Source organism: Polypterus senegalus, chromosome 11 (assembly GCF_016835505.1).
Source record: "Polypterus senegalus isolate Bchr_013 chromosome 11, ASM1683550v1, whole genome shotgun sequence".
NCBI classification, from domain to species: domain Eukaryota; kingdom Metazoa; phylum Chordata; class Cladistia; order Polypteriformes; family Polypteridae; genus Polypterus; species Polypterus senegalus.
The window spans coordinates 104,147,846-104,172,676 of record NC_053164.1 but is presented as its reverse complement, the minus strand read 5'-3'; the positions used below and the strand labels follow the sequence as shown (position 1 = coordinate 104,172,676).

At 40.9% G+C, this 24,831-nt stretch overlaps 1 protein-coding gene across 4 annotated transcripts in view; it reads left to right on the top strand.

The window, feature by feature from the left end:
• Positions 1 to 24,831, top strand: part of LOC120539398 (troponin T, fast skeletal muscle-like) — a 151,226-nt gene that overhangs the window by 13,094 nt on the left and 113,301 nt on the right. For all 4 annotated transcript variants that reach the window (XM_039769416.1, XM_039769415.1, XM_039769413.1 and 1 more), the window contains exon 3: positions 7,356 to 7,369. In XM_039769416.1, coding sequence (XP_039625350.1) covers positions 7,356 to 7,369 — 14 coding nt within the window. The remainder of the gene's footprint in view (positions 1 to 7,355; positions 7,370 to 24,831) is intronic.

The following is a 24,831-nucleotide window of genomic DNA, read 5'->3' as shown; positions in this document are numbered from 1 at the left end:
TATGAGTGACTGTGTGCGAGTCAGACCAAGGCTAGGTGTATTTCTGGGGTCCCCACTGAAAAGATAAATAAACCACTGTCCCTTCGATGGTGTGAATCTTTGTGTCACCCCAACCACTATAAACTGGTTAGTTGGAATCCTTAAACTGGTGTGATCATTCTTATTACTAATAACATGCCTATCAGGGCAAGATTTGGATGCCCATTCAGCTATCTCTCCTCTCATGATCAGCAGTTTTCAACTGGGATATCCTCAGCTTTCTTCTAAATATTCTGTTCTATTAAATATTGCTCACTGACGGGCATGCATAATGTCACGTAATTTACATCATTTATCACTCATTTCTCCTGCACATTTTTTTTTTTTTTTTTTGGTCACGTTATTTAGGCATTTGTTCCTTCTAAACAATGAAATGGCGAATAAAGCCATTGTGGATTTTTGGATGATTGGAAAATAAAGCAATGTCTGGAACATATAAAATTTGGAGGTACAGAGGAGGAAAAACTGACACACAGATGCAAGTAGCTGTTTGAAGATTCTTGAAAGGACCATTTATTGTCCCATTAAGAGAGGCTCCATGATCATCTCCCACTGTTAGACTTGTGAGACAGTGTTATTCCTCTTCAAGGGGGATCGCTGTCATCATGCTCGCTGTCAGCCACACCAGCTGCTTTCTTTCCTTTGCCTGTCCTGACATCCTCCACTGTTCATCACAGCTCCTCTTATGCTCCTTCAGTATGCACGACTCTGCCCAACCCACTGCAGAGTGTCACCTGCCCGTTCCCTCACAGGTGGAGTCATAATACTATAAGGGCACACATAACCAATACACAAACAAAATTAAAACTATATGCGAGCTCTGCAAGACTGAGGTAGCTTAATCTAACATGGCCAACTTTGATATCCACTTAAACTGATTCTACACCAAACAATGGTACTAATGTAGAAAATAAACTAGTTAAATTGAGAAAATAATAACAGAAGCCATAAACTACAGAAAGTTTTCCAGATGGTTTTCCACTTTGGCTTCACACTTCATGACTTTTCTAATCATTTTCAGTCATGATCTTCACTTATGTAATTTTAAGAACAGCATGCACCCATGACCAGCTGTTGTGTAGTTCATCATCCCCATTAACACAATTGTATCATACCTTAATTTGCTATGACAAAATCAAGCTGGTTTGATTTTCTCACTGTGAGTTGACATTTGTAGATGTAAAATCTTCTTGGCGTCAGAGCTGACAACAAATAAGTGCTCAAGCGGAAATGTAATGTATACAATATGCACAGTATCTGAAGAACCAGAGCAGATACAAGAAAAGAAGGAAAGTCAGTGTTTTGGAATGTCCAAATGAATGAGAGGATTATTGAGCTTTGGGCCCAGCACATACGTTTGTTTATTCGAAAGTCAGAAAAAAACATGAGCGAAGATTGCGGCCAAGCATGGCATACCTGGTTTTCATGTTTGAATTGATTTTGAGTGATTATTTCTCATGTCTTTATGTTATTTCTGTTGATTTCCTATGTGATTTTGTAATAGTGCACAGTGTTTTTAGATATAGTTATATTCCATCACTGCAGTGGGCTGGCACCCTGCCCGGGGTTTGTTTCCTGCCTTGTTGGCTGGGATTGGCTCCAGCAGACCCCCGTGACCCTGTACTTAGGATATAGCGGGTTGGATATTGGATGGATGGATATATTCCATCAACTTTATTAGTGGACGTCACCATTCCAAGGCCCTCCCCCAGGCTTTATAAGTAAGCTGAGCAGGCCTAGAAGTGGAAATCATTTGTTTCTGGTGGATTTACTGTACACTGAGTATTGTGTTTTTTGTCTTGCTTTTTATGGTTTTTTGGATTTCATTTTTTTTTTTTGCTAACATATCGGGAGTTTGTTTGCTTAGGATTTCTCTTTTGAAATACTTCTTTGTGCATTTTTTTCCCATCCATCCATCCATCCATCCTCTTCTGCTTATCCGAGGTCGGGTCGCGGGGGCAGCAGCTTAAGCAGAGAGGCCCAGACTTCCCTCTCCCCGGCAACTTCTTCCAGCTCTTCCGGGAGAATCCCAAGGCGCTCCCAGGCCAGCCGGGAGACATAGTCCCTCCAGCGTGTCCTGGGTCTTCCCCGGGGCCTCCTCCTGGTTGGACGTGCCCAGAACACCTCACCAGTGAGGCGTCCAGGAGGCATCCTGATCAGATGCCCGAGCCACCTCATCTGACTCCTCTCGATTCGGAGGAGTAGCGGCTCTACTCTGACCCCCTCTCAGATGACTGAGCTCCTCACCCTATCTTTAAGGGAAAGCCCAGACACCCTGCGGAGGAACCTCATTTCAGCCGCTTATATTCACGATCTCGTTCTTTCGGTCACTACCCATAGTTCATGACCATAGGTGAGGGTAGGAGTGTAGATCGACTGGTAAATTGAGAGCTTTGCCTTACGGCTCAGCTCCTTTTTCACCACGACAGACCGATGCAGAGCCCGCATCACTGTGGATGCCGCACCGATCCACCTGTCGATCTCACGCTCCATTCTTCCCTCACTCGTGAACAAGACCCCGAGATACTTGAACTCCTCCACTTGGGGCAGGATCTCTCCGCCAACTCTGAGAGGGTACTCCACCCTTTTCCGGCTGAGGACCATGGTCTCGGATTTGGAGGTGCTGATTCTCATCCCAGCCGCTTCACACTCAGCTGTGAACTGATTCAGAGAGAGCTGAAGATCACGGCCTGATGAAGCAAACAGGACATCATCATCTGCAAAAAACAGTGACCCAATGGCCGAAGGCATTTTTTTTCCAAGTCATTTATTTGTGAAGATTCTTTGTTTGTGTTTTTGATACAAGCCAAGAGTTTATGGCTTTCCTTCTTCTTTTGAGGTTTTCACTTTATTTTGGTTCTGTTATAGTATTTTTCCAGCTCCTCATTTTGGGTCTGATCCTTCTGTAGCCAGCAGGTAGACTTAGAGGACGGGCTGAAGTCAAAGTTGCCACTCTTGGGTGTACCAGGTATGATTTTGGCCTGCTATATAGCTTGTTTTGGAGGCTTCATCTTATCTTGCTTTGGTGGAAACCCTATTTCATTACACTCATAAGTGCTTAATCTGTTTACTAGGAAAACTGCAGATGTTTATATTGATTTGCTGCCAGAATAAGATGACTTCACAATACTTGGCGGCATAATAGTAGACTTAGAATGGTGATGAAATATTGTAAGAGAAATCACCCCCTGCAATTCCTAATCAATATAGTTTGACACACTCTGACGCAGTGAGGTTCAACAACTGCAGATGCTAAATTCTCCGACTATAAAGTCATGTAGTTTAATATTGGCTAAAAAATGAGTCACAGATTTTATCGTTTGAGACTTGCAACCACTCAGTGCTATGGAAAGCCTGTTCTTCAACAACTTGCTGTTAGAATTCAAGCCAGAGTACAGTAAGAGCTGCCTTGCCGCTCACATGTTGTTTTGTAAAAAGCTAGTGTATGGTCACAACTCATGAGGTATAGGGTACCACACTCCCTACACATTAAAGGACTTCTCATGCTACCAAAAATACGGGATGGTGACAATGCAAAGATATTGAGATCAATTGTTTTCTCTTTCAAACTGCTACCATGAGATGCAGTCACACTGCAAAACCCCAATGGTTGTGTTGCAATTATTAGTATGATTTTGATTATAAGTACTTATTGGGATATTAAAATACTGAGTAGGTTTTAAAGCAGGCTGTAGTCAGCCTGTTCGTGTTAAAATTGCTGATTGAATCCCCCCATTTCATCAAAGCGTGAAAGAGACTTTGCTGTCGAACCCACTGAGGACGAGTTCTTAGAAGGTAAAATAGCCTCCAACTGCTTTCTTGTCGCACTGTTTCATGTCTTTGTCTTCTGCTGTTCAGCTCCCTTTAGGTTTGTTCCTTCTTTTTAATGAGTATTTCCAATAAATTACAGTATTTTTTTGTGTAGATTTAACTGTCACTAGTAACATAAATAGTACACGTTCTCTTTAAATATAATGAAATACAGGGTAATGTTATCATGACAGGATATCCTCAAATCTTTATCATCCAATTCAGGATCATAGAAGAGCTGGTGCCTATAACAGCAACTGTGCCAGACAAACTTCGGAGCTGAATGAGGTACTGGGGTCCACACACACGCACACACCTACTTTAATGAACCTAATGTGTTGTGGATCTTTGTGAATCCATGAGTAAAACGTTCCAATTAAAAAATGACCGAGCATGAACCCATGACATTAGATCTGCAAAGGTGGCAGTTCTAACCACCACACCAGAATGCCATCTGTGCTGCCAGATAATAATGCTTGCTTCTGTAAAATATTATATAGTTCTGGTATGGGTAGCTTGATTTGATACATAATACTTAAAAATTGCTTGGTTTGTGTTTAGTGAAACTAATGTTTAATGAAAATTGAGACCGCAAAACATCATATCATCTGTTAACTGTCAGGCATGCACATGCCATTGGGCTAACAGCCAACCCACTATTGCTATAGCTGACTAATAAGAGAAGGGACCATCTGAGAAGTAGAAAAAGTCTGAAATAGCCCAACCTAATGTGGAGCGTTCATACCAAATGTAATGATTTACTTCATGAGGTAGAATTGCATAATTCTTGTTAGTTACGACAAATATTTGAAATATTAAAAATGTGTACTTGAATTTAAATGTTTAAAGTTAAATATTTTAGCGTGTGATAGAGATTTGATGGAGGACTATAGAGGGCTAAATCCCTAGTAAAGGATCAAAAATCATATCATAATCACTGACCTTGACATAGTCTAACGCGATAATCCTCATGCTTATGTGTGAAATTTGTCATTTTTAACTTTCTGATTGTGTCTTCTTGTGAGCTTAAGACCACCGGTAAAGAAACTAATATCAAAAATATTATATTTGTAATTAGTAACTTCAGAATAGCATAAAATGACACTTCACATGCCTCTATTACTGATTCCATTTTCGAAACGTTTTGTGAAAGGAGTAACTTTGACCCCTTGTATCCCAATCGGGGATGAATCCCTGGAGTCAGGCACTGACATAATGGCGAGAGATCAAAGTAAATGTGTAAAGCAAAAATACTCTGTGGATGAAGTTTTGCCTATTCTCTCTGAACTGGACTATGACTTTTCAGACTCCAATTTTGATACAAGTGATCGAAAACAAATGTGAGGTTCCAGCTTCAGCTGACTGGTCCCCAGCTAATTGTGGTGCTGAACAGGTTCATGTAGCTGACATGCCTACGACAATGTTGACCAGGAGGACTGCCACTTAACAATGATAAGAGGAAGAGACCAGACTGCAATGCACAGCGACCAGTGAAGACAGCCTGGCAGCAAGCCTGACGCACATTCTTGGCAAACTGGCAGCCACAGCATGTAGCAACTGACGTTTTATGTTGATTTATGTGTGAAACCATTGCTTTTCAGAAACTACTGTATGTTGTTTGGAAAAAATATTCAGCCCTCAAAGAGTTAATGTGGCACGCACAACTTCAAGTAACTTTTCCTGAAGACAGCTATTTGTTTGCTTTTATCATAAGGGTATAATTTCCTGTTCAAAATACGGTCCAAAAATTGCCTAAAGTGAGAGTTTTCCTGGTCTAGATGGCCAAAAATATTTGAAACCCTGAAAAGCTCAATGTCTTGCAAGACATCAAATAGTATATCATGTGTGGGGTTTTTTCTCATACCGGTGAGTGATTTCAAAGAATTCCTGAATAATATTTAGATTTTATGAACGCCAAAAAATAATCAAAATGGTTAATTGGCTCCAAAGACAGTATATACAGTTGATTGAACGGACATGGAACAAAAAAGGGAAATTTCCCCTAAACTGGAGATTGCATATTACCGACAAGTATAACGTTTAACATAGTCAACTCTATTAGAGATATCAAGAAATTCAGTTTCAATAAACTCAGATGTGGTTTTTAAACAATCTCTTTGTTTCACGTCTCTTAGTTTTTTTTCCCATCTCATTTTGTTCCTTCTTTAATGCCCATTGTTTCTTTTTTCTTTTCTTTTCTTTCCTGGTTTTAATTATTTTTTTTCACATCTTATGCCTGCTTTCTGTCATTTAAAACCAGTGCCTCGTGATTCATGGTTGCTTGCATTCTTGTTTGTTTAGGTAGTGAAGGCAGAAAAGAAAGGGCTCAAAAAGACTGAATCACTTACCTTTACACTTATCAAGCTTTGGATCTTTTATCAATTTGTTTTATTATTAACAAGACTTTGAGAAAGGCCAATAAACTGGCCCTATGCAAGCGAGCGTGAGTGTGTGTCAAGCGGTTTGGTTTCTACCTTATCATAATTAAATTTTACATTTGTTTAGCAAAAGCATGTATGTCCATGGCAGAGAGTAAGGCGAGACTGGGCACCTTGTGAGTGGTGCAGTTGGGAATGTCCAGCCTCCTGCAGTATAAGGACTGAATCATAATCATTGCATAGTAATATTATCATTTCAGTAATAGTTCAGTCATTTTTCCTTTTAATATCCGAAATCTTGGCTATGAAGTAAAATCTTCTTTGACCTTTTCAGATTATATTGTACTTTATTTGAATTTTTGGCAAGTCATGAAAAACTAAAATAACTATCAAAATTAATTACATTTAAAAGACAGAATAAATAATTCTTTAAATGTTCACCCTTTAGCTATTTTACAGCTGATTGTGTTGACAAGTCAAATATTAAATTGAGCTGAGCACTGTTGTGCACCATTATTTTCTGCCATCCCCATATTTCTTATGCTGATTAGTTCTACTTTAATGCCTTAACTTTTACTTGGATATTTTTTTTAAATTACATTGTGTTTTGTTGTCTGCTTTTCTATTCAGAGAGATTTGCAAAGTCCACCTTATTGTCTGCATTAATCTTAACATTTTACCGAAGCATTAATTACATCTTATAATGGATATTAACTAGATTTTAGAAACTATCATAATTATTCCAATGATTTGTATTACAGTCATTGCAAATGGGAAGAAATGTTACATTTCTTTAGCAAAAACGTGCAAGTCCATGATGGTTTCCAAGGCACTGAGTCAGAGAAGACTGTCAAATTCTCAGTTGAGGTGTAGTGTTTTTTAGTATAGTAGTACAAAATTTGTTTCATAAGTGAATAAAGAAGCCTGAGCAATAGTGTGGTTATACACAATAAGTATTAGTCCATTAGATTACACATTAAAAGTTTAAATGTTCATACCATGAGAACACATTGCAAGTCATGAAGCAGGAATTACTAAGTAGGTAAAAAATGTTCAGATGCTTAAAATCTGTGATGGCTGAAAAGTGTGTAAATATGTTTCATATTATTTTTCTTTTGTTTTCAACAGAGAACAGAATGAAGGTAAGAAATCTTACTTATATGTAATTATTATAGTTTCCTTGATAAATGTTTTCAAATGTTTGCTTTGCCAGCTGAAAGAAAACAGAATGAAAGGCTTTGCTTGTAATAATTACGAAAAAATAAGAACAGTTTGCCCCCAGCCAGAATAATGTCAAGGATGTTAAATGTAAAAAAACATAATATGCTTACAATTTAGAAAAACAAGGAAGAACCTCAAAATACCAAAATAGAAGAAGCCAAACAAAACCCTTCTGGTGACCAATCCTGTCAGAAAGGACAAGTGACTTACCAGCTTGCACACATCTCCAGTTACACTGCCACACTCTCCATTCTTCTCTCTTCTTTCTCTTTCCCTCTGTCTTCTCCCTATCAGGAACTTGGCCTCTTTATTCTGCTAGCGAGCCTATTTGCATTCTCTCCTTCGGATCCGGACTCCGTATACTCCCTCTATTGACAACAGTCTTTCTGCTCTCCTAACAATTCAGTAGTCCTGAAACATTCAAAATTCTCAAGCACTTAAAAGAAAAGCATGGTGTCATTCTTCCAGTTGTGGAACTACATCTTGTCCTGTTATGGGCTAATGGGTGATGTAGAAGCAAGTGCTGTGTAGAAAGGTCGGAGCAGAGTAAGAGCTCAGCTGACATCACCAAGAAGCATTTTGTCTGCAGTGCTTACCAGCAGTTTCTGTGAGCCTAGAATAGGAGTTCCTCCATTGCTCATGACATAGAAAAGAGAGCTGCTTCTGAGAACCATTATAATCCCGGCATTGTGGGTTCATGGCTGACCAGCAGCAGTTACCACAGTGCAAAAATGTGCAACATGGGATGGATTGCAATATAATTTCGTGACTAAACATTTGCCATAGTTGGCAGGATATTCACTATGAACGGGCGGAGTGGAGTGGTAGTGCAGCACAGAACGGTGGGGTCTGAGAGTGAGAGAGAAAGCTCAGCTAAATCACCATGAAGGTCTGTACTTTCAGGGCTTACTGGTGGTCTCTGCACAACTGAGCAGGGGATTTCTTCTAACGCTTACGGCATATACCACCAGCAGATATCACAGTGCAAAAATGGGAATCCTGGGATGGATTGTGGTGTGATTCCATGACAAATCTGGTAGTAATTTGCTTCCTAAAATTCCTTCCTGTTCCCACATTTAAATGAGCAACATAGTATATATGTGTGTGTGTGTATATATATATATATATATAGTAAAAAAGAAAAGAAACAATCATAAAGGTTTGGGGTTTCCGGCCCCGTATACTGTAGAAATATAAATTTGTTGGACAAACACATCCACAACGGTCAATCAGAACACTATGTCAGTTTTGACCGCCCAAAGATGGCGGAGGAGGAACATTTATGGAGGAGGGACCGGAAGAAGAGGGGTATACTGGGTAGGAGCCAGTTGAATGGTGGGAATGCTAACGTCATAGGTTGAATACTGAGGAAGGGCAGAAGTAACGTAGTGCGGGTAGTGGTGCAGGCAGATTCATGGCGGCGGTGCATCCTTCTTTCTGTGGAAAATAAAGAGAGAAAGGTTAGTACCCCACCACTCCCTCCTGGCATATGATTTTGCGATATCATTTAGGTCCGTCCACGGCCCCCCACTCACACGTGCGTGACACGACCCCCTCAGCCTAGACCCGCTCAAGTCGGGCGGACCGAACCGAGAGGTCGTGAAGTCGGGAGAGGGCGTCGGCATTGGCCTGATGGTTGCCCCGACGATAAGTGACGGTGAACTTGTAGGGCTGGAGGTCCAGAAACAACCTGGTGACCCGGGGATTCGACTCCTTATGCAGTGCCATCCACTGAAGAGCAGCGTGATCAGTCACCAGAGTGAACTCCCAACCCAACAGGTAATATTGTAGATGAGTCACTGCCCACTTAATGGCCAAGGCTTCCCTCTCTACTGTCGCATACCTGGTCTCCCGGTCCAGCAGTTTACGGCTCAAGTACATCACGGGTTTCTCGACACCGTTGATGCTTTGGCTCAGCACGTGTGTGTCCGAAGCATCGGTTTGGAGAACAAAAGGGAGAGAAAAATCAGGGGTTTTTAGTATTGGTGCCGAGGTTAGGGCCTTCTTTAAGTCACTAAATGCTCGTTTCGCCATGGTCATTCCATACCACGTATAAGGGAGCACCCTTCCTTGTCAAGTTAGTCAAGGGTGCTGCCCTTTCAGAGAAGTGGGGCACGAACCGGCGGTAGTACCCCACTAGCCCTAAGAAAGCCTGCAGGGCCATTCCAGGATGTCTTTTACTTTGGAACATTGTGGTTTCACCTGTCCTTGTCCCACTAGGTAGCCTAAATACTTGACCTCCTTCAAGCCAAAAAAACATTTACGAGGATTTATGCAGAGACCAGCCTTTGCTAGTGTCGCGAGGACAGCGAATACCTGTAATAGATGTTCCTCCCAGGTGCCGGAATAGATGACTACATCATCCAGGTAGGCAGCACAATAGGACTGATGGGGCTTTAGCACTCTGTCTACCAGATGCTGGAAGGTCGCTGGTGCCCCGTGCAGCCCAAATGGCAGGACCTTGTATTGCCAATGTCCACTAGGAGTACTGAAGGCCGTTTTCTCTTTGGCAGATGCCGTTAAGGGAATTTGCCAGTACCTTTTGGTCATGTCTAAGGTAGTCATCAAGCCGTACCCAATCGTTCAATGAGGTCATCGACCCTGGGCATCGGGTAGGCATCGAATTTGGTGACCTGGTTAAGACGTCTAAAGTTGTTACAGAATCTCCAAGAGCCATCCGGCTTAGAAACGAGAACGATAGGGCTAGACCAGGGACTATGGGTTTCTTCGATAATATCCATGTCCAACATGCGTTGGACTTCAAGTTCCACCTCGGCGCGTTTTGCTTTCGGGAGGCGATAGGGTCTCTCCCTGACTACCACGCCGGGTTCTGTGATGATGTCGTGTTCAATTAGCGAAATACGGCCCGGTGACTCGCTCACCACTTCAGGGATGGACAGGATCGTTTGTTGTAGCTCCTGTCGCTGTAGGGGCGTTAGGTCTGGTCCACTGTTAAGGGCCGGAGTGCAAGCAAAAAGGGAGAGGGATCTACCAGGGTCAGGAGCTTCGTCCCGGTCCTTCCAAGGTTTTAACAAATTTACGTGGTAAACCCGCTCGCTCGGTCGATGATTTGGTTGTCTTACCAAATAATCGACAAGTCCTTTTCTTTCCTTAACCTCGTATGGCCCTTGCCAATGGGCCAACAGTTTGAAGTGGGAGGTGGGAACAAGCACCATCACTCGATCCCCCGGATGGAATTCCCGGAGAGTCGAGTTCCAGTTATAACACCGTGCTTGCGCACGAGTCATGTGATCTTTTAGGAGGGGTCTGATTTTGTTTAGCCTGTCGCGCAGTTGCTAATACACTCACGGAGGGTAGAGCCTCAGCTTCCCATCCTTCTTTTACTATATCCAAAAGCCCCCGAAGTTGGCGTCCATATAATAACTCAAAAGGGGAGAAACCCGTAGAGGCTTGGGGTATCTCCCAATAAGCAAAAAGCACCAGGGGCAAGAGCTGATCCCAGTTCCTACCGTCCGCACTGACTAGATTGCGCAGCATCTGCTTGAGAGTCTGATTGAAGCGTTCTACCAACCCGTCTGCAGGTGGTAGACAGACGTCTTCAGATGCTTAACACGGAGTAACTTGGCAACTTCCCTGAACGTATCTGAGGTAAAGGGTGTACCTTGGTCTGTAAGGACTTCCTTGGGTATACCCACCCTAGAAAATAGGTTGACCAATTCCCGTGAGATGTTCTTAGTGTTAGCGGAGCACAGCAGAACCGCCTCTGGATACCGAGTCGCGTAATCGACCATGACCAATATATATTTGTGGCCACTGTTCGAGGGCTCCAGGGGTCCTACAAGGTCTACCCCTATCCTATCAAAGGGAACATCAATCAGGGGTATTGGAACAAGAGGAGCACGGTCCCTCCTAGGAATCTGACGGGTTTGACATTCCGGACAGGACTGACAGAAACGTCGGACGCCCACTCGGTCCGCTGCCACTGGTTCCAGGTGGCCGTCCTCTCAAATATGCCGAGGTATGATTCAATATCGTCCGCCTTAGTCAATGGAACGATCGGAGGTGGAGGAGGTTGCGGCAGATCTGGCCTTATCATCTCTGCGGTGGCCAGTCTTGCCTTGGTGTCTTCTAGTTCCCGCTTTGTTGCGGCCTGCTCAAGTTGGAGGGACTGTATTTGCGCCGCCATCCCTTGCAGCACGCTATTTAGGTCCTGTCCTTCAGACATGTTCGGACTTCTCTATCCTGCCGACTACGCCACTGTAAAAAAGACAAGAAACAATCATAAAGGTTTGGGGTTTCCGGCCCCGTATACTGTAGAAATATAAATTTGTTGGACAAACACATCCACAACGGTCAATCCATACAGTACGTCAGTTTTGACCGCCCAAAGATGGCGGAGGACATTTATGGAGGAGGGACCGGAAGACGAGGGGTATGCTGGGTAGGAGCCGAGTTGAATGGTGGGATTGCTGACGTCATAGGTTGAATACTGAGGAAGGGCGGAAGTAACGTAGTGCGGGTAGTGGTGCAGGCAGATTCATGGCAGCGGTGCGTCTTTCTTTCTGTGGATCCTGGCATATGATTTTGCGATATCATTTGGGTCCGTCCGTGGCCCCCCACTCGTACGTGCGTGACAATATATATATATATATATATATATATATATATATATATACATGTGTGTGTATGTGTGTATATATATGTATATATATATATTTGTGTGTGTATATATATGTATATATATATATATATATATATATATGTGTGTGTATATTTATGTATTGTCACAAGAACGAGACATGGACAGATAAAGAGTTGGGGCAGCCACCGTATATTGTGGTATCCTGGCTGCAAAGTCGTTTCGTAGAAATACAGAGCACTGAAGTGCATACAACCGAGTCCAAAACAAGACTGAGGAAACAAAGGAAAGGGGGCAGGTTTTAAAGGGGAGACAGGAAGTGAGGTCGTATGGATCTGGCACGTGGTCTTCCACCATTGGCTCAGAGTCGGAGGTGACATCAGAGGGACTGGAGCTGGTGTGGCCGAGTTCCATTGGCTCAGTCCCGAAGTGATGTCAGGAGATCCAGGTGAAATCCCGGGATGGTCTACAGGCAAAGGAGAAAAGAGTCAGTGCACTCTGCCACACCCGGCATGCCTCCGAACTGCCTTCACTCAAGCCCTTTAGCTGCCTCCCATGCGCGTGTGTGACAGTATATATATATATATATATATATATATGTGTGTGTATATATATGTATATATATATATATATATATATGTGTGTGTGTGTATATATATGTATATATATATATATGTATTATGTGTGTGTGTGTATATATATGTATATATATGTGTATATATATGTATGTGTGTGTGTGCGTATATATGTATATATATGTAGGTGTGTGTATACAGTAGGACCTCGGTTCACGACCATAATTCGTTCCAAAACTCTGGTCGTAAACCGAACCAACTTCCCCCATAGGACTGTATGTAAATACAATTAATCCGTTCCAGACCATATGAACTGTATGTAAATATATATATATTTTAAGTTTTTAAGCACAAATATAGTTAATTAAACCATAGAATTCAAATGAGTTTTAAGCACAAGGAAAAAAATGAATATTTGAAAAAATCCGTAATTTAATAAACCACCAAGAGATATAACATTGCAACAATGCACGCTACGAACCGATCACTGGAAACAGAAGTGAAAACAAAATCAAGACCAGTGCATTCTTTAACTGTCTTCCTACCTTAATGCATCCAGCTCTCTCTCGTGCTGCCTGTGTGTCTGCATCTCGGGCTGCCTCTGTGTGTGTGTGGGTGTGTGTCGCAATCTCTCTGGCGCTGCCTCTGTGTGTGTGTGTGTGTGCGTCTCTCTCGCACTGCCTGTGTGTGTGTGCGCGCGCGCCTCTCTGCGCTGCCTGTGTGTGTGCACGTGCGCCTCGTGTGTGTGCGTGCGCGCCTCTCTCGTGCTGCCTGTGTGTGTGTGTGTGTCGCGCTCTCTTACTCTCTCTTGCTCGCTGCACAGGAAATGCACAGGGAGAGACTGAACATGTACAAACTTAAAGGGAAACTGACTTGTTCATATACCAAGTGTGTGGTCATGAACCGATGCAAAAGTTTGGCGGACTTTTTGGTCGTAAACCGATTTGTACGTGTACCGGGACGTTCGTGAACCGAGGTTCCACTGTATATATATATATGTATATACAGTGGTGTGAAAAACTATTTGCCCCCTTCGTGATTTCTTATTCTTTTGCATGTTTGTCACACAAAATGTTTCTGATCATCAAACACATTTAACCATTAGTCAAATATAACACAAGTAAACACAAAATGCAGTTTTTAAATGATGGTTTTTATTATTTAGGGAGAAAAAAAATCCAAACCTACATTGCCCTGTGTGAAAAAGTAATTGCCCCCTGAACCTAATAACTGGTTGGGCCACCCTTAGCAGCAATAACTGCAATCAAGCGTTTGCGATAACTTGCAATGAGTCTTTTACAGCACTCTTGAGAAATTTTGTCCCATTCATCTTTGCAGAATTGTTGCAGTTCAGCTTTATTTGAGGGTTTTCTAGCATGAACCGCCTTTTTAAGGTCATGCCATAGCATCTCAATTGGATTCAGGTCAGGACTTTGACTAGGCCACTCCAAAGTCTTCATTTTGTTTTTCTTCAACCATTTAGAGGTGGATTTGCTGGTGTGTTTTGGGTCATTGTCCTGTTGCAGCACCCAAGATCGCTTCAGCTTGAGTTGACGAACAGATGGCCGGACATTCTCCTTCAGGATTTTTGGTAGACAGTAGAATTCATGGTTCCATCTATCACAGCAAGCCTTCCAGGTCCTGAAGCAGCAAAACAACCCCAGACCATCACACTACCACCACCATATTTTACTGTTGGTATGATGTTCTTTTTTTGAAATGCTGTGTTCCTTTTACGCCAGATGTAACGGGACATTTGCCTTCCAAAAAGTTCAACTTTTGTCTCATCAGTCCACAAGGTATTTTCCCAAAAGTCTTGGCAATCATTGAGATGATTCTTAGCAAAATTGAGACGAGCCCTAATGTTCTTTTTGCTTAACAGTGGTTTGCGTCTTGGAAATCTGCCATGCAGGCCGTTTTTGCCCAGTCTCTTTCTTATGGTGGAGTCGTGAACACTGACCTTAATTGAGGCAAATGAGGCCTGCAGTTCTTTAGACGTTGTCCTGGGGTCTTTTGTGACCTCTCGGATGAGTCGCCTCTGCGCCTTGGGGTAATTTTGGTCGGCCGCCACTCCTGGGAAGGTTCACCACTGTTCCATGTTTTTGCCATTTGTGGATAATGGCTCTCACTGTGGTTCGCTGGAGTCCCAAAGCTTTAGAAATGGCTTTATAACCTTTACCAGACTGATAGATCTCAATTACTTCTGTTCTCATTTGTTCCTGAATTTCTTTGGATCTTGGCATGATGTCTAGCTTTTGAGGTGCTTTTGGTCTACTTCTCTGTGTCAGGCAGCTCCTATTTAAGTGATTTCTTGATTGAAACAGGTGTGGCAGTAATCAGGCCTGGGGTGGCTACGGAAATTGAACTCAGGTGTGATACACCACAGTTAGGTTATTTTTAACAAGGGGCAATTACTTTTTCACACAGGGCCATGTAGGTTTGGATTTTTTTCTCCCTAAATAATAAAAACCATCATTTAAAAACTGCACTTTGTGTTTACTTGTGTTATATTTGACTAATGGTTAAATGTGTTTGATGACCTGAAACATTTTGTGTGACAAACATGCAAAAGAATAAGAAATCAGGAAGGGGGCAAATAGTTTTTCACACCACTGTATATATCTGTGTGTGTGTATATAGTATATATATGTATATAAATATATTTGTGTGTGTGTATATGTATATATATATTACAGTCATGTAAAATGTAAATTATCGGCACCCCTGGAATTTTCCCAGAAAATACACCATTTCTCCCAGAAAATTGTTGCAATTACAAATATTTTGGTATACACATGTTTATTTCCTTTATGTGCATTGGAACAACACAAAACAGCAGAGAAAAAAGGCCAAATCTGACATCATTCCACACAAAACTCAAAAATCGGGCTGGACAAAATTATTGGCACCCTCAATGTATGTATGTATGTGTGTGTGTGTGTGTGTGTGTGTGTGTGTATAAACCCATCATATCAGTTTTTAGTTCATGACAATATTATGGAGAATCAGCAAATTATATATTTTTTTTTTCTTCAGGAAAATGGATTGCAGACTCTACCCTCTACCCTTTGTTCATATTTTTAAAACTTGTTCACAATTTTTAGCTTTTTCCAGGTTAGAGCATTTCTTGATACCTAAGCACACTCTTATTGGTTAGAGCCTGCATTCAAGTGCTGCCTCCATACAGCCCTAGCTGACATTAGTCTCTTAAATGTTAATTTCAATAAATGTGAAAAGAGGCAAGATTTTCACTTTTGTGTGTTTGCAGGATGAAATGTTAATTTTTTTAGAGTCTCCTTTCCTTTGCTTTCGCTTGATGATTTTTTGGAGTTGTGCTAAGACTAAAAATATAACAGAAGAAAAGGAAGAGGATCAGGAGAAGAGATATAATTGGGCGGCAGGCAAAGATCATTACTGAAAAAAAATATGAACACCAAAACACATAGATTTGTAGCAAAATCAGTCAAAAAGGAGACCCTAAAATTTGCTAACAAATTACAAAGAAAACCTCTCAGAAACACCATAAGAAACTAAAGTTGTTATGTGCATAAGCCAGAGACGACGACCTTTCATTCCATCATCTAGCATGCATCTTGAAGCAGTTTTCAAAGCAGCCTGTAAGCAAATAGTGGTGCACACCGGTAAACCAATGACTAATGCAATAAATATAATCTTTTCGTTCAAAAACCCAATAAGAAGGACCTGAATTAAATAGGTATGAATCACCGATACACGAACTGGTTAAACTGAAGGTAGGATTCATCTTTAGGTAAACAACACCTTTGAAGTGAACGTGTCAAACAATTTAAGAGTTTTTCAGACTGTCCCTTTCACTACTCATTAAATCACAAATTTGTTGAGGACTGCCTGCAAGAAGTTCCACATGTCTTTGATGAGTTCTCAAAAGAATTCTGCCAAAAATGTGTCCATTGCCACATCAAACTCCTTCCTGTCATGACTGAATTTTGTTTTTGAAGTTTTTGTTTTCGGTATTCGTTGTTTCCTTATTCTCATGTTTTATTGAGAGTGTTTTGAATGATGGAGAATTTATCTGTGGCATTAACTTTCATTTTTGGCTTTGTTTTGACATAGCTAATAATTTTTCGTGTCTTGTTTTTTTATTGTTTATGGGCATTGACATTTTGTTGTTCCAGTGGTGTGACGTGATTAAATTGTTTGAAATTCAGCCAGATTTGATGTGGATACAAGGCATGGGGGCAAAAAAGGCATATTTCTTGATTCGGGAAGCAAGCAGCTTGTTTGGCTTGGCCCCCAAGACCTAATAGTGAGTCCTAGTACAATAAATTAAGCATTTCGCTCTTTCAAATTGAACACCTTTTGAGCTCAGTTCCAGTCTTAGCAATTAGAAGTTCATGATCTTTTTTGACCACAAGAGGGCGTGCTCTTTCCAGGCATGAGAGCTTAGATTTAAACTCCTTTATTCTGGAAGTTTAGTAAATGCCAAATGTGAGAAAAAAAAAAAAAGAGAAATAAAGCCTTTAGTTGTCTCCAAAAGCAGTATAGAGTCACTTCTGAATGCTAGAAATCTGTCTAGTTTGACAGAAAGTTGTCTGCTAAAAAGTTTTTTTTCAAAAATGAAGTGTTAAACTTCCACCTTGGAATGAGGGCCACAATAAATGCAAGTCGCAACTGCAAAAAGTCAACTAAAGCCAATGGGACTAAGAACACATCTGAAAGTAATGGAGCAGGAGTATTTAAAAGGAAAATATAATCAATACAGGACTGTGAATTGTGATGGGAACAAAAAAAAAAAGGAATTCTCAGTCTGAAGGATGGAGTAAGCGTAAAATAAATTAATTAAATTAGGATCAGCAGCAAAATTATATAGAGAAAATGTATAGTTATTTATTCCAGCATTCACATCAATGATTGCTCTTCCAATCCTGTCTTCTCCATAATTCTCCACAATAAAAATTAACAGTTCCCTACAAGGGCTACCAAACCTGGGGCAGAGTGGTGGCTCAGAGGCTAAGGATCTACGCTGGTATCCCAAAGGTTACTGGTTGAAATCCCCGTCACTGCCAAAAGAGGTCCTACTCTGCTGGGCCCTTAACCTGTAATTGCTCAAGGGGCACTTGTACAATGTCTGACCCCAAGGGGTATGTGAAAGCAAAAAAATTCCTAATATGAGAAACTGTATAAGGTGAAATAAAGAACAAAAAAAAACCCTACTGTCCCTAGAAAAGACAAATATTTTTAAAAGGTGTGATGGTCCAATCAACGGTCAAAATTTTTCTTGCAGCAACTTGAAGTAATATTGACGTGACAATGTTCATTTTCTATGTAGATACTAGTTGTAACCCTTAGAGCAAAGAACATGTAAATAATGTCCTACGTTAACCACTGAATGTCTGTTTTCTTTTGGGCCGCTCAAGGATAAAAGTAACAAAGAGTTAAAACTACTTCTAGAAACAAGTGTACCCTATACATTTCAACATCTTGTACAAGCTGCCTTATTACGTATTAGTACTATAATATTTTGCCATGTAAAAGCACCCTTATATTGAGATCTCTTACACACATGCCTGTTACTCATCTATAGTAGGTTCTCGCCTGATCTTCACATTTTACTCTGCAGATGTTTCTTCAGGCTAAGTGAAACACTCGATCACCAGGGGCCTCATGTATAACGCCGTGCGTAGAACTCGCACTATAACATAGCGTAAGCACAAAAGCCGAAATGTGCTTACGCACAGAAAAATCCAGATGCAGGAATCTGTGCGTACTCTAACTTCCACCTCCTTCCGCTACATAAATCCCGATCAGCGTGAAAACTAACGCCGTGCACGCCAAGATTATGTAACGCCCCAAATCCTCCCAGAATTACGCCTATTTGAATATGCAAATCAATATAAATCGCCCTTAAGCGCAGCCTTCTGTGAAAAGACAATGGGAAAAGCACGGGGAAAATATAAGAATTTCAGCGAATACCAAGTGGAGGCAAAGGAAAAACATACTATTTGTTCAAATAAACCGTGGTATAATCAACAAAAGGAAGTTGATCGAGTGACATAGCGTGTTGGAGAAACTTGAAAGCTCACATTAACAAAATCACACAATACCGGAAATAAAAAAGAAGTCACATATCAAAGTTGCCGTGAAAAGAAGAGTTGTAAACCCACTGTCTGAGTGTCATATGAAAGTTTATTAGGGTACAGAGAAAAAAGGCACACGGTGGGGAAAAAGCACGTAATGTCAACTTTAATCTCGAATTTTCCACTTTAATCACGTAGTTTATTTTGTCATTTAGTAGAACATTATAAACTTCATCTTAAAATCGTTTAATTAACCAGTTTCTCAAAATTACATCGTAAAGTAGCACATTAAATGCTTTGTTTTGTATTTGATCTTCTACTCGTATGTGATCTATGTGTGTGAATCACTACTTGCTTCTTAAACTGGCTCTCTTCCTCCAACTGGACACAGAGTCCATTACATTTGTGATATTACAGCTCTCTGAATAACTAAAATACTGAGATGTATACGTGATGTCATTTTCATGATGATAGGAGCTAAAGCACATTATTAAACATGGGTTTCATGAGCCTCGTGCTCATGACAAGCATTTATCTTTTGTCGAAATTTGTCGCTGTGTTTTTAGCTGTGTTGTTATTTTCTCTTTCTGTTTTATATTCAATATATATTGGCGTACGCCCAAGAGTCCTTGCTTTTCTTTCCCCAAGTAACCGATCGCCATACAATCAGCTCTGTAATAGACGTTAAGCCATCTGTAAGCTTAGTGCCGATTCTTCAAAACGTTTAAGGAACATTGAAATATCTTCGTAGTACATGTTAAATTATTCTATCCTTCACGACACTCCCAGTGAAGAATATAGATTATTTAAATGAAGTTAAAGTTTTATGTGTATAATTTAACAAACATATTTTGCTGCATTTCACCTTAAAAATGATATCGTCATCATATGTAAATACGCTTTATAAAGTGGCTCAGGTTGTGAGATATTATAACTGTAGTGCAAGTTTACAGTGGGGTGATTGTACTTATAAGTACAAACAGTTCTACAAGGAGCAATTGATTGAGAGCATTTAAAGTTCTTGGGATTAAACTGTTTCTGAACCGCGAGGTCCGTACAGGAAAGGCTTTAAAACATTTTGCCGTGGCTGAGACAGCGTGTCCTTAAAGCTGTATACCGATAATTCTCTTTCCGATTAGCTGCTGCTGTGATTCACACTCAGATACAGTGATATAAATACTCCGAGTCGTGCAGTGAGAGTAATATGGAAAAAGATGATCCGCTGTGGCAACTCTTAACGGGAGGAGCTGAAAGAAGAAGAAGAAGAAGAAGAAGTGAGAGTAACAACGCTAAAGCAGTTATGGTATTTGGAATACTATGGCTGTTCCCTGGACCATTATATTGTTACGAGTTAATTACCAGCAGATGCATTACACTAATAAACAATATGCGGTTAGTTTCTGTGTATTTATAAAGCCGCGTCATGAAAATAATGAGTAATCACACAGGAACAGTGGGATTGCTTTGACGCTGGGTGCCGCCAGTCTGCAAAACCGAGCGGAGAACTTGCGTACGACAAGACATGAGGTACCGTGGAAAAGTGCGTGGCCTTACGCCAAGTGTAGGTTTTATACATCGAGATTTGAACGTGGAAATGTTCTTACGCAACATTTCTGTGTGTTATACATGAGGCCCCAGGTGCATTCTGGTCAACACTGTATCCAGACCTAAATTAGGAATTGTATGTCACTATCACTCTTTTGGGCAAATATTGGGTTGTTTAATTAGATTCATTATGGGGTCTCGGATTTTGAACCATTCAGTTAAAGCTACCAGGAGCTCAGGGTTCCAAGGGTCATAAGAATTTTGGATGTGCTCAGCCTCTACATTGTGCAAAGGTTTTCAATCTACAGTAGAGGGGCAATAAATAATAGCTGAAAATATTCATTCAGAAGCTCAGAAAATGTACTGTCTGTTCAAGAAAGTATTATGTTCTTTGTGTGTATAATTCTCATTACGGAAACTCAGAATGTTGTATATCTTATTTTTACAAAATATGTGCCCAATTGTAACATTTTGTACAGATTTACTCTTCTGACGTTATGTCGGCTCTGTTTTGGGAATGGTGGGTTTTCAAAGGCAACATAATTTGGTGGAGTTTCAGATGCCTACAACCATCATATTTTTCTGATCTGTCTTTTATTAAGTTTTTAAGGAATTTTCTTGATGGATTTATACAGTCCATGAATTGATCTACAGATCTTAGAACTGATTTTTCCATTAGTTTTTGTTTCTAGTATAAATAAGGGCGGAGTAGTGGCTCTGAGGCTAAGGATCTGCACTGGTATCCCAAAGGTTGTCAGTTCGAATCCCTGTCACTGCCAAAAGAGAGAGATCCTACTCTGCTGGGCCCTTGAGGAAGACCCTTAACCTTCAATTGCTCCAGCGGCGCTGTACAATGGCTGACCCTGAGCTCTGACCACAAGGGATATGTGAAAACTAACAAATTCCTAATATGAGAAATTGTATAAGGCAAAATAAAGAACAAAAAAAAATCGATCAAGTTAAAGATTTTCCTGTTATGCCTCAATGCCATCTTTGCTTCCTATGGCACCAATGTTTTGGGGTGTTTGGCATCTCCCATTGTCATAGCATTCTCCTACATTTCTGCATATTGTGTATCATCTATGATGTCATCTGATTATGTTTCCAGTTTGTTTGAAAGAGAGGATTGTCTTTTCATTCTGACATTAGCTTGCCTTTTGACTACACAAACCTGTATACTTGAAAATTTATTGCCTCACCTTTGTTTATTGTTGCTGTGCCTGTTGCCGGTCATATGATGACAGAAATCACATGACACTTCTTATCATAATGCTCTGCCTCTTTAAGAGGGCACCAGTCAACAACTTGTTATGCTAGCGCCAGATCATTTTCTAAAAAAATTAAAAGGATATTCTCAAAGTAATATTGTTGTAGATAGATAGATACTTTATTAATCCCAAGGGGAAATTCACATAATCCAGCAGCAGCACACTGATACAAAAAAACAATATTAAATTAAAGAGTAATAAAAATGCAGGTAAAAACAGACAATAACTTTAAATAATGTTAGCATTTACTCCCCCGGGTGGAATTGAAGAGTCGCATAGTGTGGGGGAGGAACGATCTCCTCAGTCTGTCAGTGGAGCAGGACAGTGACAAAAGTCTGTCACTGAAGCTACTCCTCTGTCTGGAGATGATCCTGTTCAGTGGATGCAGCGGATTCTCCATGATTGACAGAAGGCTGCTCAGCGCCCGTCGCTCCGGCACCTATGTCAACCTGTCCAGCTCCGTGCCTACAATAGAGCCTGCCTTCCTCACCAGTTTGTCCAGGCGTGTGGCGTCCCTCTTCTTTATGCTGCCACCCCAGCACACCACCACGTAGAAGAGGGCGCTCGCCACAACCGTCTGGTAGAACATCTGCAGCATCTTGTTGCAGATGTTGAAGGACGCCAACCTTCTAAGGAAGTATAGTCGGCTCTGACCTTTCTTACACAAAGCATCAGTATTGGCAGTCCATTCCAATTTGTCATCTAGCTGCACTCCCAGGTATTTATAGGTCTGCACCCTCTGCACACAGTCACCTCTGATGATCACAGGGTCCATGAGGTGCCTGGGCCTCCTAAAGTCCACCACCAGTTCCTTGGTCCTGCTGGTGTTAAGGTGTAAGTGGTTTGAGTCGCACTATTTATCAAAGTCCTTGATTAGGTTCCTATACTCCTCCTTCTACCCACTCCTGATGCAGCCCATGATAGCAGTGTCATCAGCGAACTTTTGCACGTGGCAGGACTTCAAGTTGTATTGGAAATCTGATGTAAATAGGCTGAACAGGACTGGAGAAAGTACAGTCCCCTGAGGCGCTCCTGTGTTGCTGACCACAATGTCAGACCTGCAGTTCCTGAGACGCACATACTGAGGTCTGTCTGTAAGATAGTCCACGATCCATGCCACCAGGTTTAAACTTGGCAGAGTTTTTTTGCATAAGGTTTGGATTCTGATGAGCTTTTTGGTTCCCAGAACTTAGTCTTTTTCTGCCTGTGATTTTGCCCATCACTTTTCCATCTGCCAGTACTGCTCAAACATTTCAAAATCCATCTGCAATACCAGTTATTTTCCGTGTGTTCACAACCGTTTGAATATCCTATTCCATATATTATTCCATTTCCATATATTGCGTTACTAGTTTATAAATTGTCCTACATTTGACTACATTATGAGCTGACTCCACCACACATAGGTCTGGCAAGTCACTAAATTTAATTATAGTATACATTTCAGTTATGCAGTCATTGTAATTGTGATTATACTGCACTATACTGTGGATGATTGCATTTTTTTATTTTGTTATTTTGCAGTAAAGAAATCAATTTTTAGAGAACAATATAGCATCATGTTTGTTTATTAGGTGCAATTATAGTCATGGTGATAAACCATAAGCAGGATGTAGTATAAAACCTTTTGTATAATTGTTAGTGATAGCATGATAATCATTAATATCCTTGCAAAAATAGTATCAATAATATAGCAGAGAACACAATTTCAAACTGAAACACCATCCCATGCTATTTATAGTACATTCTTTATTTTTTCAACTGTCAGAAAACATACAGGTTAAGTGACTTGCTCAGGGTCACAACGTGAGATAATGTTGGGGACTGAACCTCCAACTTTACAGTTTCTGGGCCAACACTTTACCCTATGAACTGCACTGCCTGCTCAGAGTTGCCATTTAACTAAACATGTATTTTAGGGATGTACTAGGAAATCAAATTTCCTGGATAAACTCCAAATATAGTGGATCCAGAAAGTATTCAGTACCCTCCGTGTTATTCACATATTATGTTGCATCCTTGTGCTTAAAATCATTTAAAAATTTCTCTTCCTCAAGCAACACACAATACCCCAGAATAACACAAAAAATTGAAATATTCCATTGATATAAGTATTCAGACAGTGTGCTATTCATACAGTTGAAATTTGGTTCACATGCATCCCCTTCTCTTGATCATCATCAAGGTGGTCCTACACTTTGTACGTTGTCCACCTGTGGTCAGTTCAATTGATTTGATATGCTTAGGAAAGGCACACCTCTCTGTATGAGGTTCCACAGCTAACAATGTGTATTAGAGCAAAAAACAAGCCAGGAGGTTGAAGGAATTGCCTACAGAGCTTAGATTCATGATTTTGTCCCTGCCCAAGTTTGGGGAAGGCTACAAATGATTCTGTAGCTTTGAAAGTTCCCAAGAGCACAGTGGTCTTCATAATTCCTAAATGGAAGAGGTTTGGAACAACCATAACTCTTTCTAGAGATTGCTGCCTAACTAATCAATCTTGGGAGAAGAGCTTGATAAGAAGAAGACAATGATCACTGTGAGTGAGCTCCGGAGAACCTGTGTGGAGATAAGAGAAACTTCTAGAAGGACCATCATCACTGCAAAACTCCACTCATCTGGGATTTTTGACAGAGTGGCCCAAATGAAGCATTCCCTCAGTAAATGGAGTTTGCAAAAAGGCAGCTAAAGAACTTTGACTTTGAGAAACAAGATTCTCTGGTCTGATGGAACTAAGATCAGTATTATGTTTGGAGGAATCATGGCACTGCTCTTCACCTGAGAAATATCATTCCAGTGGTGAAGCATTGTGGTGGCCACATTATGCTGTGGGGTTGCTTTCCAGCAGCAGGGACTGGAAGGCTAGACAGGATTGATGGGTAGCTGAATAGAAAGAAGTACAGAGATATTCTCAGTCTAGACCGAAGGTTTACCTCCCAACAGAACAATGACCCTAAGTGCAAAACAATGACAACATAGCAGTGGCTTAGGGACAACTCTGAGAATGTCCTTGAATGACCAAACCAGATCACAGACTTGAACCCAATCAATCATCTCGGAGAGACTTAGCAGTCAACCAATGATCTCCACCTAACCTGACAGAGCATGAGAGGATCTGCTGAGAAGAATGGCACAAAATCCCCAACTCCAGGTATGCAAAGCTTCTCATGTCAAGAAGAGTCCAGGCTATATCTCTGCCAAAGGTGCTTCAATGAAGTATTAAGTAAAAGGCCTGAATACTTCAGTCATTGTGATATTTCAAGTGATTTTTTTTAAAGTCTTGTTTTCCCTTTGTCATTCTTGGGTATTGAGTGTTGCTTAATGAGGGAAAACCTAAAA